Here is a 15292-nt window from a genome sequence, read left to right as displayed (position 1 = left end):
GTAAGTAAAGCCCCATGGCAAAGTCTGACTTCTCTCTTTTCACTTTACAGATGGGCTCACTAAAGTGGAAAATGGAATGGCTACGTAACCTTCATTAATGTTAAACAAAGAGTAAAGAATACTTCAGTTATGACATTGGTATCATTTACACAGTTTCAAGGACTTAGGAAACACAAAGAAAGATTATTTTATTGATTTCAGATGCTGATCCCTACTCGAGTGCTTTCTCACCATGCCTGAAACTCCTCTTGAAATCAGCAGGGGATGTCTGCCTCAAAAGAGGCATAATCAAAATCTCAAGCCAAAATCTGTATCCTCTTCTGGATAAGTCAGCAGAGGAAATTTTACTCTTAAGTCCACAAATATTTTAGTCTTCTCTTGACTACATCTTTTTTGGTCAGGAAGAATGACCTTTCTTTGTTCCAACAAAAGATTTTCCGTTGAATTTTAAAGAAAAAGTAGAAACTTTATAATGGGGATGAGAGACAGGCTAAGCTTAGGGAAATCAGTTAAAGCTAGGAAAGTAATAAACCTGTAACATTGTGTTTTTAGAAGATTGCACAGTGGAACAGTTTGTGTACAACGTGCATTTCAAAGGGCAAGGATTAGAACAACAGGCTCATGTCAAGATAGACTCAAGAGAAATAAGCTTAGTCATATAATACGAAGGACCATCAAAAGCAGAAGGTTATTACTGGCATGCCAGATGCGTGACTGAATGCAGAAAACTCAGGGACAGGGCACATCTTACTGTAAACTAAATTATGTGCCTTTTGAAAGTAAATAAACATATTATAAAATTGATAGTTCCAGCTTTAGCATCAGAGCACAAAAATGCACAATTAATCAAGCACTGGACGGAACAAAATCCCACAGTTATTACAAAATGGTAAAGGTCTCTCCGAGACAGTGCCAGTTATGGACACCAGCTCGTACCCAAGAGGAATCTATTTTGTTTTGAATTTGTTGGTTTTGAAGCAAAACAACTTTTTTTTATGCTAGTATGTGAGCCTTGAAATGACGGTGGCTGGGTTCAGCTTCATGTTGCCTTTGGCTCACTGTGGCATATAGAACAAGTCAATTAACTTCTCTGAGCCCATGTCTCTCAAATGATAAAAGTAACTTCTATCTTTGTAATCTCAGGCTGTACTAAAAATTCTTTGCTTGCCATTTACTATCATTGTCAGACCTGAGATAGTGAAATACCAATTTCATTGATCTTAGTGGCATTGGTATCACCAACAATAAGAATAGTGATCGTGGTATACAGGGATCTAATCACTCCCCAGCTATGCAGTTCTTTCCTTAACAAAACAAAATGCCACAAAACAAGTGAACAAAAAGATTGTTTAATTCAATTTCTTTCACCTTTAGAGTAGCTGATGTAATATTAACAACCGTGAGTAATTCAGTCATGAGTAACTCAGTGGTGACTGCAAGTGACTAAAAAGAAAACTGAAACAGATTTTCTAGCAGGTAACACTCCAGAAATATCTGTATCTACAAGAGGACTAAAATAACTCAGTCTATCAAATATTCTGGTAGAGACTAGTAATAGCACTTCATTAATGAGAAGACTGACTAATCAATAGTGTTAACAGGTTGAGTGAACTTCTTCACCTCTTAGGAGCTATTTCCTTCATTGTTTATATCCCATCCATTGTTATAGCACACAGTGTTATGCATTATTTAAGTATTTCATTATGGGTTCCTACCCAAAGCTATGATTAATCATAATACCAAGGAATGACACGTGGTGAAGGAAATCGAAGAGTACAGCGAGAAACAGAGGAGCAGGAGGAAAGTTCATGGGCAGAAAGCATGAAATGAAGAGCTCCATTCTTTAAAACAACAACCACTTGCAGAGTTTCAGCTAAGAACAAGACCTGCACCCTTGCCTAGTAGCAACAGAAGTAAGAGAAGGAGAAAAGGAGCAAAAAAAAAAAAAAAAAGAGCTACTTTTTTAAATGATTCTGGGTCAGAGGGAAGAGATTTAATGACAGAACTTGAATTCATAGTAACAAATGTATCGGATTAATTGAAGAGTTCTGCTTGCCAGTTAGTAACCAGAGACATCTAGGGAAGAGTTTAAGAATGGGACACGCACAGTGACATTTCCCCACTACGTTGTCCAGGTGATGAGCAGACTTCAAGACAAATCTCCAGCCTACCTACAAATTCTGCTGTAGATTTCAATGATCGTACTCTAAAAATAAATAAATAAATAAATAAAACTTCCAATACATGCCTGTTTTGCAAGGGATAGAAACAGTAAGATTTTATCTGACTCAGAAGAGTCAACTGCAAATCCTATACTGATAAGAAATATCCCAAGGGAATGCAGATAATTAAACCCCACTTCCTTTATGCGTAGTCCTACAGTCTTCCTTCTCAAAGCTTTGGCACAGTATTATGTGAAATTCAGAAAGCATTATGTCTTTTTTAGGAAATAGGAGACCATCTAGAAATCCCTCCAAAAAAGCCCCTTTGTGTTTAGTCCTGCGTGATCAGGACACTGCAGCTACTGCAGTAGGAGCTACTTAAAGAAAACCAAGGGCGTTCTTACTTATCTGAACTAGGGCTTAGAAAGCAGTGATTTATCCTCCGGCCATTACTTGACACCTGAAGATGTATGTGACATGATGCCATATAAAGGCTTAGAGGCAGCTTAAAACAGTGTAAGATAAGCCTTGCTGTTTACAATGTGATCTGCCATCTTTTCTTGAACCACAGTGTAGGAACATCAGGTCTAGCACCTTACAGTGGCTCCTTGCAGTTAATTCCTCAGGACCTAAGTATGAAACAACTTGGGGGCCCAAGTCTACTTTCTGGAATAAGTAACACCATGTATCTTTTCAGAGTACTCAGGAGCAAGACATTCTAGAGAAGACAGGGAGAGAAGCTTTGCAGTAGCACAGCATGTTGCAGGACATCTCCTACTCTGCCTTAATCTTTCTTCACCTTACCCAGTGGCATGACAACCTTGCCTTGCAAGAGCCCTTCTCTTCTGTTTCAGGGCTGTGTCTGTCAGCTTGTTAATTAAGTAGAGTTCCTGTGCTGACAAATTTCCTTTTGGTGCCATTGTGAAAGACTGAATAGCATCAGAAATGTCTTCTAAACTGAGCAAACAGTTGGATCCAAATCAGAAAGCTTTCTATTGAGCCCAAGATGTCTATGAGAAGGAAAGTAAAGAGAGATTGTTTCCTGCTGAAGTCACAGCAAGCAGTTGACTTATGGCTTACTGCAGAAAAGAAGGGTAAAATTTAAAGCAAAATGAGAGCTTACGTACCTATTTTTCTTCAAACTAAAAGCCACTCCACCACATCAGAGCTCCTCTATCCCTTAATGACTTCCTTATTAATCTGCTTATTGTATTCTTGCCAGTTCTATCTCACTTTGCACATCTCTGAGCATCCCAGTTTGGGAGATTAGTTCACTTCTGTCTTTGTTGGGAACAAGAACAACCAACAAAAAAGCACAAGTCTTTTCTAAGAAGGACCAAAGTCCTCCTCAGCTTTCAGCTGAATCAGAGTAGCTATTCTGTAGGCAAATCAAGTTTTTGTTGCACCGAGCCCTCAGCCTCCAGTTAGTAAAAGCCAGAAGCTAGTGGGGGCTGCTTACTACTCAAATTAATCTGCTGTTTACAGAAAGGAACATGTGCATTGCTTGCCAAGTGGAGGGAAGGACAAATTCTTCCTCCTTTCTTTAACAATGAAGTTCTGGGAGCAGAAAACCCCAACACTTCTACGAAAATTAAAATGCCAAAACACTGGGATGTTCCAAGTCAACCGGTAGCTTTGTTTTATTAAATATGTAACAAATAATTGGAGTTAGACCATGTAACACAAACACTGCACAAATAGAAACTAAACATCACAGTGTTTAATAAGAGATGTGAGTGTGAGCTGTCAACACTGTTGGAAACTTTTTAAACTTTCATTTCATTTTCACTGTACTGAGAAAAATCCACCCAGAGTGTTTCAGACCACGTTCCTTAACAAATATTGGTCCTGGTCTAATATGAAATGTGGAGGTTGGTGGCTCTGCCTGTGGGGGTGGAGCTTTGTGATCCTCGAGGTCCCTTCCAACGCAGGCCATTCTGTGATTCTGTGTTAGATCTCTACACTCTGGGGTCAAATCAATTGAGTTTCATTCAGCACTACACTTTTATCCACATAAAATCTGTTAGTGATTAATGAGCCAGTATGCGGTGCTCACAACCTGTGAGCAACCTATCAACTCCTGTTTTTCACAAGTATTAAAGCTCTTTGCTGCATCGCAGACAACTTTCTCTGTGTAGTTCTTCAGCTTTCCTGCTCAGAGATCTGTGACTTGCAGATGAAGGGATGATGGTTATCTTTTTCCATTTAGCTCTCAACAGCAGTGAGGAACTTTCCAATTTCTTCTAAACTTTCTACTGTTTAGCACTCTGGTCACAGCCTAAAACTCAGTGTGGTGAATCAGAGTGGTCCAACATCAGCTGCCTCTGGAGCCAGAAGCCAGAGGCCACATTTGGGACACCTCTCCTCACAGGCTGCTATTGGCAATGGTGGTTCCTGGCTGCCTTTATGCCCATAGGATACTTCTTCCCCACAAATCCTCTTCCTTCCTCCCTAGTCTTGCACAGCCTCCTGTGGTCACTGCTGGGTTGTTTAGGTGACAGGTTTAATACACTGTAGGATAAAATAAGGGAGGCAGATTTCCTGTACTGCAGCCCTAAGCTTATATTCTCTGGTTACAGAAAGTGTGGGAAAAGGACATTTTTGCCAGCTAAGGCAGTGTTCCCAACCTAAAGAGAAGTTCAATGCCTTCTCCAAACAAAACAGCAATATCTTCAGTAGAGGCATCTCAGAGACTAGTTGTCATAACTGAAGATCTGTGTAAAACTCACAGCTTAATCTGGAAACTTGGCCTGCTCAGGGAGAACAGGCCAAGGGCACTTTACCATCACATCTCAGCTCCCTTCGGTAGTCCTGAGGATATTCCAAATTCTGGTGGAAGGACTCCACCTTTCCCGAGCTAAGGCCGTCATTTGAAGGCAACCAAAGACCTAAATTGACATCCTCTTCCCACCCTGAGGTGGCCTTAACTTAAGACAACTTGCTGTGACACAACAAAACTAAAATATACAGTCCAGGCAACACACTCACGTTGTAACACTCCTGAGAGTAATGACTTCGGGGCTACAGGGTACAAGGCATTCTCCACCATAGTCCATCTCTGCATGAGAGCAGTGAGAAAACAACATCAAGCATACATTTCATCTGTAACAGTCTACATATGTGAAGCATAGAGCTCAAAAATCGTGTAGGCATATGTTCTGTGTGACAGAAAAGCAAGCAGGATTTACCCTCTATTCCATGATCCTGGATGGAGTTTTAGAAGTTCCAGGTTTTTGTAATCATAGAAAAGCCACCTTCAGAAGGAAGGTCCTTTCTTTGCTGTCATGAGTTTGAATAGTCTCTGGCCTCTGTATTTCAAGGAGAGTGGTGTTTTTCAAACCAGAATGTAAGGAATTGTGCATTGAATTTTCAAAGACATGCAGATAAAAGTAGGGGTAAGAATTTGGGGAAATATTTTTCCCTTCTGGTGTCCAAATTTTTGGCAAAACACTTCTCAAACCGTTCTTTTTAAATGAGAGGGATGAAAGACAGCCACAAACAAACTTCCTGTTATGAATTTGTAAAGAAGATTGAGGTACTCTTATTTTCTGCGAGCCTTTCCACTGCTTCTAGCCCTGAGCCCTTCCAGCAGATGCACAGGCCCCTCTACCCCTGTTTTCCTTTTAAACAATAGGACTATTGTCTGCCGTTTTAGAAGAGGGCAGTGCCTTCCTCCCCCTTCACCCACATGAGCCCCACTGCTGGCACACAACTGTGTCCCGGTACTACAGAACCTGGCTGAGTGTTTGCAGAAGTGCCACCTCAATACATGGCACAGAAAGCAGCTGCGTGCCCTCAAATAGACAACACTCAACAGTTAAGACACTGCTTATCAGGGTAGGGACTACTCGTGCTTGCGGACACCAATCAAGGACATCACTGGGTGGATAAGGGAAAAAACGATTTCCGAGGATAAAAGAAATTTTGGAAGCTATTCCTTTCTTTGAAGCTTATCTCAAAACAGGTTAAAAACCTTGAACTGCTGGGTTTCCCCAGCCATTTTTAGGTGAACTACACTCAGTCCAGTCTAGAAATGACCATGTACTTTAGCACACTTTGATTTAATGACCAAAATCCATCAACTTCTGGCTTTGCTCATGCACATCAAGATTCTCTGTCTTGGGATTCATTACTGGATGACAAGTAGCAGCTTGAGGTGTCCAGAGAAAGTACTGATAGCTGAGGACAGGCAGATGGACTACAGGATGGTGAGGGATCCATAAGCACAGGTTACCTGCAGACTGCAGAGGCTTAGAAAATGCTTGGGGGTTGGAATAGAAAGGACTCTATTCCTCGCAATCGCAGCTTTTAGGCAGCGGAACGGGTTTCGTATGGAGCAACAGTGGCATCTAGCGACCACAGCTCCATGGCTGTGCATTTATGCTACCTCAGGAAGAGCAGGAGGTGGTACCTACAGACTTGATCCGACCTCTACTAGCTGGCAACATCGTGTCTTCACAGTTTTTAAAGAACATGCCATTATGTTTTGCAAAGTGTAGTAGCAAAATACCCCAGGAGCTGCCTGTCACACTGAGCCCAAGGCCTGCTGATGGGCTGGGACTGTTGACCTCTCCCACTACAAGAAGTGGCTCATGGGCATGAATGGAGCACAGGCCTTCAGGTTGGGAAGGAAATCAGTGACTCAGCACCGGCTGGCGGAGATGGAGAACGTGTCGGCCAACACTGAGGCTTCTTCCCTCTGCCAAGAAGACAAAGGCCCGTCTGTTCCCTCTGGAGAAAGGCCTCTTCTCCCAGAGCACTGGGGCCAGGCAGCGGGCACTGCTGTTGCAGCTGGGTGAGAAGTTTGCTAGTGCAGGGAAAACAGTGCAAAGAAATGATCCTAGGGTGTCAGCTGGAGTTCAGAGGGCATGTTGTGTCGTGTAACTGACCGGCAATGGAGAGCAGCTTTACACCAGCACTCAGCATCTACCAGAAATCGTGTCCTTAGGAGGAGAACGAAAACTGCAGTGGTAAACCCCAGTCTTGAAACAACTGAATGCATTTCACTTACTTTTCAGGTGCAAACAGGAAAGTGACCTAGGCTGCGGATATACCTTTCCCAGGAGCACTGTTTGACGCCCATGTGAGTGGCTTTTACCTGGTGGTCACCACCGTCCAGCAGCAGCCCAGCACAGCCATCTGCAGTAACCTCAGCCATGCTCTCCACACAGAGCTGATTCACATCCAGCTGGCTCAGGACACAGGCCAGGAGGCAAGTGTGCCTGCAGAAGCAGCTCAGGTATTGCCCTGGCTGGGATTCAATTGTCCACTCTCTTCTTTATCAGCTTGACCTGCCAAGAGAGCCTCGGCGAACTGCATCAGCTGCTCCCCAGCTGTCATCTCCCCTTTGCTGGCAGGCTGCGAACAGTGGCTGGGCAACATGGGTTGGGTACCATCACCACAGATCAGCCCCTGGCAGACCTCAGGCAGGCCAGAGCTCCCTGTGAGCACACTGAGTGGGAGAGGAGCACACAGCTGACCCGATCATTCCATGCATTGTCTGTAAATTAACAGTTTAAAAAGCAGCACAGGCACACAGCTTGCCACACACCTTGTTTATGCTCTTACCCCAACTGACGTGCATTACCTCCCACATCCCTGCTACTACTGCCTATCCTTCCTGCTTATTTGTGGTAAGCCAGCATGGTTCAGTATGGTTTCACCAAAGGAAGACTTGAAACAAGTTTGTGGCTCTTGTTAAACCTGCGGTGAGCCAGTAAATGCTGCATGCTGTGTATAGGATTAAGCACAGCAGAAGCTGCACCACATAAGCTGAGGGCATGTGGGCCAGACCACTGACCAGCCTGAAACACTATTAACCCTAGGTGGCATCCAATTCTGCACACCAAATCACATTAAAAATGATTCAATCCCTCATCAGAACTGAGCGCATAGACTTCAGTGCTGTAGCTTTCCTTTGCTACATTTAAGATCGCTCAAATTCCAGACAGTGCAAACCATGAAGTCTTCAGGAGAAGGCTACCATGAAGATCCTCTTCATACACGGCTTTTCCTACAGGGTTCTGGCTGGGTCCACCCTTCCCCCACCTTCCCTAGGATGTCTATCACCCAATAAGGCGATACTGAGAAGTCTCAGAGCAGCCTCTAGGTGCTTGAGCAACCTGCCATCCCACCAGCTCTTGCTGGCTGACAACACTTGGGCTGAAGGTGCGCATTCATGGGGCATTTCTGCACTTTTTTAAGCATTTGTGGACACTGCGGCAATGGCCTGCGCTTTGATCTTCCACCAATAAAAAATGTGTAAAATGGGAGCAAACAAAGCAACAACAAGGACAGACATCCATTAGGATGAATTTTTGCCAATCCTCCAAAGTCAGCTGCATCCACAGACCTCACTTAATGAAAGGAATCCTTAGAGAAAAATAACTGGAAACTTGTCTGGAGATTCTTGGTTCTCCGGACCTCTTCTTAACATTTCTCCTCAATAACCTGCTCCTCCAAATGCTTTTGCTGTGTGCTCAGCAGACAGATTTCAGGTAGGTCAAACACCCTTTGGGGTACCGAAAAACTCAGTATTGCTAGTTCTGGAAACCAAGAAAACTGAACATCATTTTAGACAAAATTTCCTGCTGCAAACAGCACCCCATTTATACACACACTTGATGTGATTCCTTTGCCTCAATCCTAACAGCCCATGTAAAGCCCAGGCCCCTCAAAACGCACTCATCGTTGATTAGGTCTGAATCACCAGAATTAGTTGTTTATTGGTGTTTCTTTCCCCAGACCATCAGCTACGCAAAGCTTGCTAATTTTCCATTACTCCATCACATCTCAACGTGTGGAAAATTCATGCACATACTTGTGACATTTTAGCTTTTTTTTTTTCCTTTTTCATTTCCAGAATGCCATTCCTTTTATTTCCACTGGTTCCATACACAGCCGCACGAGCTGCTAAAGCTACAAAAAAGAAGATGGGGCAGATGATTCACAGTAAGATTATGAAAAGAAGTGCATTTCTTTTAAATCAAGGCAGAAACAGCTCTCATACAGCCCACTGATTAGTGACTAAACTCTACATTAGTTTAAATGTACTTAATGCTACAAGTAATCATTAGCGACAATACTACTTAACCCGAAATAAGGCAGGGGCAAGATTTGATCTATAACTGTTTAAAAATGCATCATGTTCATACTTGTATACTATCCTATACGCATACACCTGTATAAAATACAACAGTGAAAGAAATTTGTCCCCACAACAATAAACAGGGTATACTGTACAGCTAAAACTGTTACCACATCCTAAAAGTTATGGGATACGTTAATAAATAGACAATCATATGTTAATTTCCAAATTAAACAAAGAACGAGGATGAGGGAATAGATACAATGGGATTGATTTGTCACTACTGCCTTTACATCAGCTTAAAGTTAGTTCCACATCATGAGGAACCTGGAAGTACTAATGTCACAAATCAGAGTCAATGCATACAGCGTGGCAAGGCTGTAATCCTTTAAGAGCAGCCTGATTTGTTGGAGTTTGAGTGTTTGATTTTGCAGCCGCAGAGCTGAATGATCCACATTTTGTTCCTCTGCCTACCTGCATATATTTATATATACACATATGAATGTTGTTTGTCGCATGGTATTTAATCAGCTTTGCAAAACTTTAGCAGGGGACACGTATCAGAAGTCAGGCTTCTGAGAAAACGTTCTAAGCAACAGGCAAAAGGGGCTGAGAAGTAAATATCCAGCTTACAGCTTAGCAGTGGGTGTTTCTCAACAAGCCAGAGCCATGCAGGGAACCGCTGGCAGTCCAAAGGGTCCAATCCATTAACATAGTCGCTGATGTGCTGGGTTTTAATGACAAGTGGCACCCTAAGTATCTTATTACTCTATTTATAGAATTTTAACTTCTAAACTACTTTGGAACATTCAGTTATTTTACCTACTGCTAAGCAGGCAAATATGATTTAATTACAAAACAGGCTGTAATCTAGGTAATAGTTTTACATCCACTAAAGCCAAGATGTATCATAACATTCAACACAACTATACATATAGTTGTACCTTACACCTAATCTTGCAGCACTGCAACTCCCCAGCCATTATATGTGAAAGAAAAGGAGCAAACCAGTGTTGTGGAAGGACTCATGTGTGTTATTCTCACACTCACTGATTTACATTTGTATTAAAAACCATATCAGCAGAGGACTGCCATGGGAAGAGAAGCATGACATGCAATTGGAGAATGGTTGAAGCCGCATGGTCCAGTATAAACACATGTCCATGTTCAATAACGAAAGTGATACTTTTGATTGCTAGGGCTGCTTGTGCTTTTGTTAGTTGTGGCTTCTCCAGCTACTCAGCGTGATGAAGAAGTCTAACCAGGAGGCTGCATAACAGTTTTTAAAACTGCATTATGGTTTTGTTGCACCAGGCAGATAGTTTGTGTCTTCACAGCATTGAAAGAAACAAGAGGCAGCCATTGAGGCCTACAGGTTAAAGGCAGCTGGTGATTTTAGTATGTTTCACGCTCCAAATCAATATTTATATTACCACAGAAACATTGAAGTTGGCGACAGGGTGCCAAAGTGAATCTTCTCTAATCTATCCCACAGCAACACGTGAGCACAATTTCCAAAGACACAAAATTGTACATCTGGTAACCACTTTTGTCCTCATCAGGTAAAGATCAGAAACTCTTTGGGACACAAATACACACAAACAAAATAAAACTTAAAAAAGCAATACAAATCTTGTCACTGTCAGAAATAGAAAGTGCCCGGCGGTCATCATCGCTTCCTGGTCCCGCTGTTAGCACTGGCTGATTTACTGAAACTTCTGCTCATCTGTGGAAAGTGTACAGTTGGCGTTCTTTCAGTGGGGCCGTACAGCCCTAAATTCCTGGCTGTCGCTGACTTTCGAAGAGGCTTGACACTGGGGAAAGGATTGAAGACTTGTGGCTTTGAATTACCAGGCTGCGGAGATTTAGCCAGGTTCCCACTGTCACTGGATGAATTAGACGACTCAGATAAACGTGCCTGGCAGGACTGACTGGATGTTGACTCAGCATCAGTTTTGTTATCTGAGGTGAGATCCAGCGTTTCCAGTTTTAGCTGAACGACTGTCACGTCTGTATTGCTGTCCATAGAGACTGCATCGGCAGACTGCTGGTCAGCTTTTCGAGTAGTCCTGTCATCCAAGCTACCTCCTCCTTCTCCAAAATCAGAATTCTTGGAAGTGTCCTCCTTTGCACCAGGACAATTTGTCTTACAGCTCTCACTCTGCTCATCTATAAGTCCTATGGTATCCCCATAGCCCAACTGGCCTTTAGCCCTAGCAATATTCTTCCGGTGAACTCGTATGTGAGTGCGCCACGGAGAGTTCAGTTTGGACTTAAGATCTTCTTGGGGAATGGGAGACATCTTCCCTGTAGCATGACTTGGAATGTGGATAACAGCATTCTTGAGAGATTTGTTACTTGATTTCAGCTTCTTTCCTAAAAGGAGGTGGTTTATCACTGGGGAATGGTTTACCTGAGAAGGGAGGAGGCTGGTAACCGGCCCTTTGTCTGAAAGAAAGTGTTTGAAAGAAGCACGGTATTGTTAAATCAATGTCAAAACAAAATGTCCCAAAGATCTATCAGCAAAGACAATATGTAGCTTTTCTTGAGGTATAGCAAAGTTTTGTAGGACTGACTTCAAGTAAAATCACTGAATTCCTCTTACAATTTGGAGTCGAAAACAAAGCTAGAAGTTCTATAATTCCATTCTCCCTCCACTCTTCTTACTTATGGCTAAGTCCTGAGCCAGGAAAATCATGAAAATAAATCATAAAAAATACAGTTCCTCCACTGGTGAAACTGTGCTGCAACGAAAACTGGCTTCTCATCTCTGCACCCCCCTACTTCATTTCTCTTCCAGCTGTAAGAGGCAATTCAATCCCTACATGAAGTCAGTCACCTAAGCCTTTCCATGAGGCTTGAGTGGATACAGAATGAGCCAGTATATTTTTAATAGATAAAACCACACCAATTTATTAGAGCCTCCTCCAATCCAATCACACAGCAGTAAATGAAGAATTAGATAATCAGGTGACAGTTTGATTAAACCTCAAACCCAGCCCTGCAACATGATTAGAAAAATCAGAACTGTTACTGTATTGGGTTTGATTTATTTTTTGGGGGGCAGTTCTTGGAAATCAACATCTTACTGTTTGCACTGTTTCGGCACAGCCACCGCCTTTGTTCAAAGCAGATACTTTGCCACTATTGAAAAGAATTTCCTTCAGAAAAGATACTAACTTTAATGAAAATTAGCAGCTCATACAAAAAAAAGTTTAGCCTCGGAGAGGAATAAAACTTTCTGCAGTGATCCATCTGTGTGTTTCAATGCAGACTTGGAAAAGACGACTTCCAACAAGGAGCTTGCATACCTACTAAAACCTTTAGTTGTTCTGTTCAGGCTAATCTCCAAATCAGGAGAAACAGATTCTGTAACACAGACTGCTAAATAAACTAATGTCCAGCCTGAATTTGACAGCAGTATCATCAGGGCTAGATAGTCTGTCAGCCACAATGGAACACTCGAACCTGTCATGCCCTGGTGATCTCAGGGGGTGGTAGGAAGCTACAGACCAGCTATGAATCTACCTGCTGCTTGATTCAAAGTGTACTCATCTCCTTTTATCTTTTTTTTTTTTTCCAGTGCATCAGCATGTCAACTCCAAGAATGCCAAGGATTAAAACTTTTGAATCAGAAAGATCAACACAGTGCACCCAGATAGCAATGACACTTGTAAATACCGTTGTTCAGCTGGTCCCTGGGACCTAAAAATATCCCAGGGTCATCATCTTCAGATCCTGACAAAAGAAAAAACATCATGATCTTCTCATTTATGTTTTGTGTATATTGAGTTGTAACCTACTAATGTTACAAGTCAATCTTTCATTTTCCCTATTTGGCTAAAAGTAAAAGAGCATCATTGGTCTTGGTTTTTATTACAAGACTGGCTTGTAATAAATCAGTAACTGAGTATGTTTTGATGTATTACCTGCTCTGATATACACATGGTGAACTTGTTGCTGCTGTTTCTTCTTTATCCTGGAATACTGCTTTTTCAGTGCATTGATATCAGTGGTCATACGCTCCATCATCATGCTGTTAAAAGCAGCGTGATACTCGCTTCGGCAAGAGTCTATTGCTCCAGGACTAAGTTCTGCAATGTTACTGGAGCCCAGACTTTGTTCTTCATTCTGATCTGTATGGAGTGAGAATAAAGTGGAGCGAAGAAGTTAATTGGAATACTGAAGAGTTCCGCAGATTATCAGCAAGGCAATCCTGTAGCAGAATCCTATTCTCTTATTTACTTGTAGTCTTTAATCTAAGTTGTTATAATACACATATTTAATAAAGCTGCAGTATTTTTAACTAATACTTATTTCTAGAGCTACTCCTTAAGAATAGTAAGGATTTGGTGGGAGGCAGGTGGAGGAGTGAATGTTTTAATAAAACAACATCAAATAACAAAGCGGTGGAAAGTTATGATCACAGCTTCCCAATTACCCTAAAGTACACCAAGCTATTACTGATTTAAAAAAAAAAAAAAAAAAAAAAAAAAAAGTGATTCTTAAAAACACTCAGCTGGTCAAAGATGAGGCTGAAATTGCAAGTTATGAAATGTGTTACAGTTGAAGAGGCATAAGGTTAAACAAATAGCCTAAGCAATAGTAGCAAAAAGCATCAAGAGATGGTTATAGCACCACAGGGAATAAGCTGACAGTAGCAAGCAACTTCAGAGCCTCTCTGATATGCAACCACAGAGCAATAGAAGCAGTGCAATTTATTTTCACAGCTGTTTCTGATGCGCCACCAAACTGGAACTCCAGGGTCAAGGGGATAATCCCTTTTCAAGGGATGTTTGTTTGTCTTGGGTTTAGTTTGCAATAGCAGTTTGATGTTCTGACTAAGTGCGAGCTTGACGCAGCAGGTGAAGACTTACACGCCCCCATGAAGGAAAAAAAAAACACACCACAAAAATCAAGAGTGAAAATTTCAGTATAAAGGTCTCAGCAAAACCAATCCACAAGAACAGTGATGTGTCATCATATGTCTGCTACACCAGGCTGCTTCCCTCTCTACCAATCCAAGGCTGCTGCAAGTTAAGAAATACTATGTTCTTCTCACCATGTTCTTCTCTTGTATTGGAATTTTACTCTGCTTTGAGTGTTTGCACATCTGAACACTTAATTCTGTCAAAAATTTCATTTCAATTGAAGGATTCAAAAAAAAAAAAAAAATAGTAGCATTTTGTCAGAACACCCTCAACCATATCCAAAATACACCCACGAATATACTGGGCAGGAAGCTGTCTCGGCTCATTGTTAGAGCTTTAATCTAGAGCTGCTGGGAGAAGGAACTACTGCTGAGTGATAGAGAAGAGCCAGTGGATATAATGCTCCCTCCGAGAAACAGTCAGGAACAGGTTGAGAACCTATGGGATAAGACTAGGCACAGAACCAATAAAGGACAGCTAGTGGCTGGGGTCTACTACAGGCAATTTGATCAAAGGAAGTCTGTTGATGTGGACTTCCTGCTTCAGCTGTAAGAAGCATTGCACTCGCTGACTGTCATTCTGATGGGAGATTTCAACCACCCCACATATCTGCTGGGAAAACAACATGGCAAGCTGCAAACAAACCAGGAGGCTCCTGGAGTCCATCAACAATAACCTTCTGGTTCAGGCACTGGATATACCAACAAGAGGTGAAGGATCGCTGGAGCTGATGCTCACCAATGTAGAGCATTCCACTATTTCAAGGGAGATTATAGGCAGGAAGGAAATCAACCTTTCACACAGGTACACTGTGATACGACAAGAGGGAATGGTTTTAAACTAAAGGAGGAAAGATTTAGATTAGATGTCAGGGGGAGAGGGTGGTGAGATGCTGGCACAGCTGCCCAGAGAGGCTGTGGGTGCTGCATCCCTGGAGGTGTTCAAGGCCTGGTTGGACAAGGCCCTGGGCAGCCTGGTCTAGTACATGACGTAATGGTTAAAAACACCGCCTATATATATGGGTTGGAATTTGATGATCCTCGAGTTCCCTTCCAGTCCAATCGAGTTTACAAAAGAATTTAATCTTCACCGACATGTTCCATATGCACATA

At 42.2% G+C, this 15292-nt stretch overlaps 1 protein-coding gene across 8 annotated transcripts in view; it reads right to left on the bottom strand.

Annotated features, from left to right (window-relative positions):
• Nucleotides 1-8856: 8856 nt before the first annotated feature.
• The window catches only part of TBC1D30 (TBC1 domain family member 30), a 40316-nt gene continuing 33880 nt past the window's right edge, over nucleotides 8857-15292 (bottom strand). For 5 of the 8 annotated variants that reach the window (XM_015855575.3, XM_085514410.1, XM_015855590.3 and 2 more), the window contains 2 exons: nucleotides 13179-13385; nucleotides 8857-11697 (listed from right to left, as the gene is read on the bottom strand). In XM_015855575.3, coding sequence (XP_015711061.1) covers nucleotides 10919-11697; nucleotides 13179-13385 — 986 coding nt within the window. In that variant the 3' untranslated portion in view covers nucleotides 8857-10918. Of the gene's footprint in view, nucleotides 11698-12930; nucleotides 12988-13178; nucleotides 13386-15292 lie in introns of all 8 variants that reach the window. The other 3 variants (XM_015855563.3, XM_015855571.3, XM_015855581.3) reach the window with 1 other exon arrangement.

The sequence above is a fragment of the Coturnix japonica genome, chromosome 1 (assembly GCF_054131305.1).
Source record: "Coturnix japonica strain WE chromosome 1, WE-NBRP24, whole genome shotgun sequence".
Taxonomy (NCBI): domain Eukaryota; kingdom Metazoa; phylum Chordata; class Aves; order Galliformes; family Phasianidae; genus Coturnix; species Coturnix japonica.
Note: the sequence above shows the minus strand (reverse complement) of the source record. Positions and strands in the feature narration are given on the sequence as shown.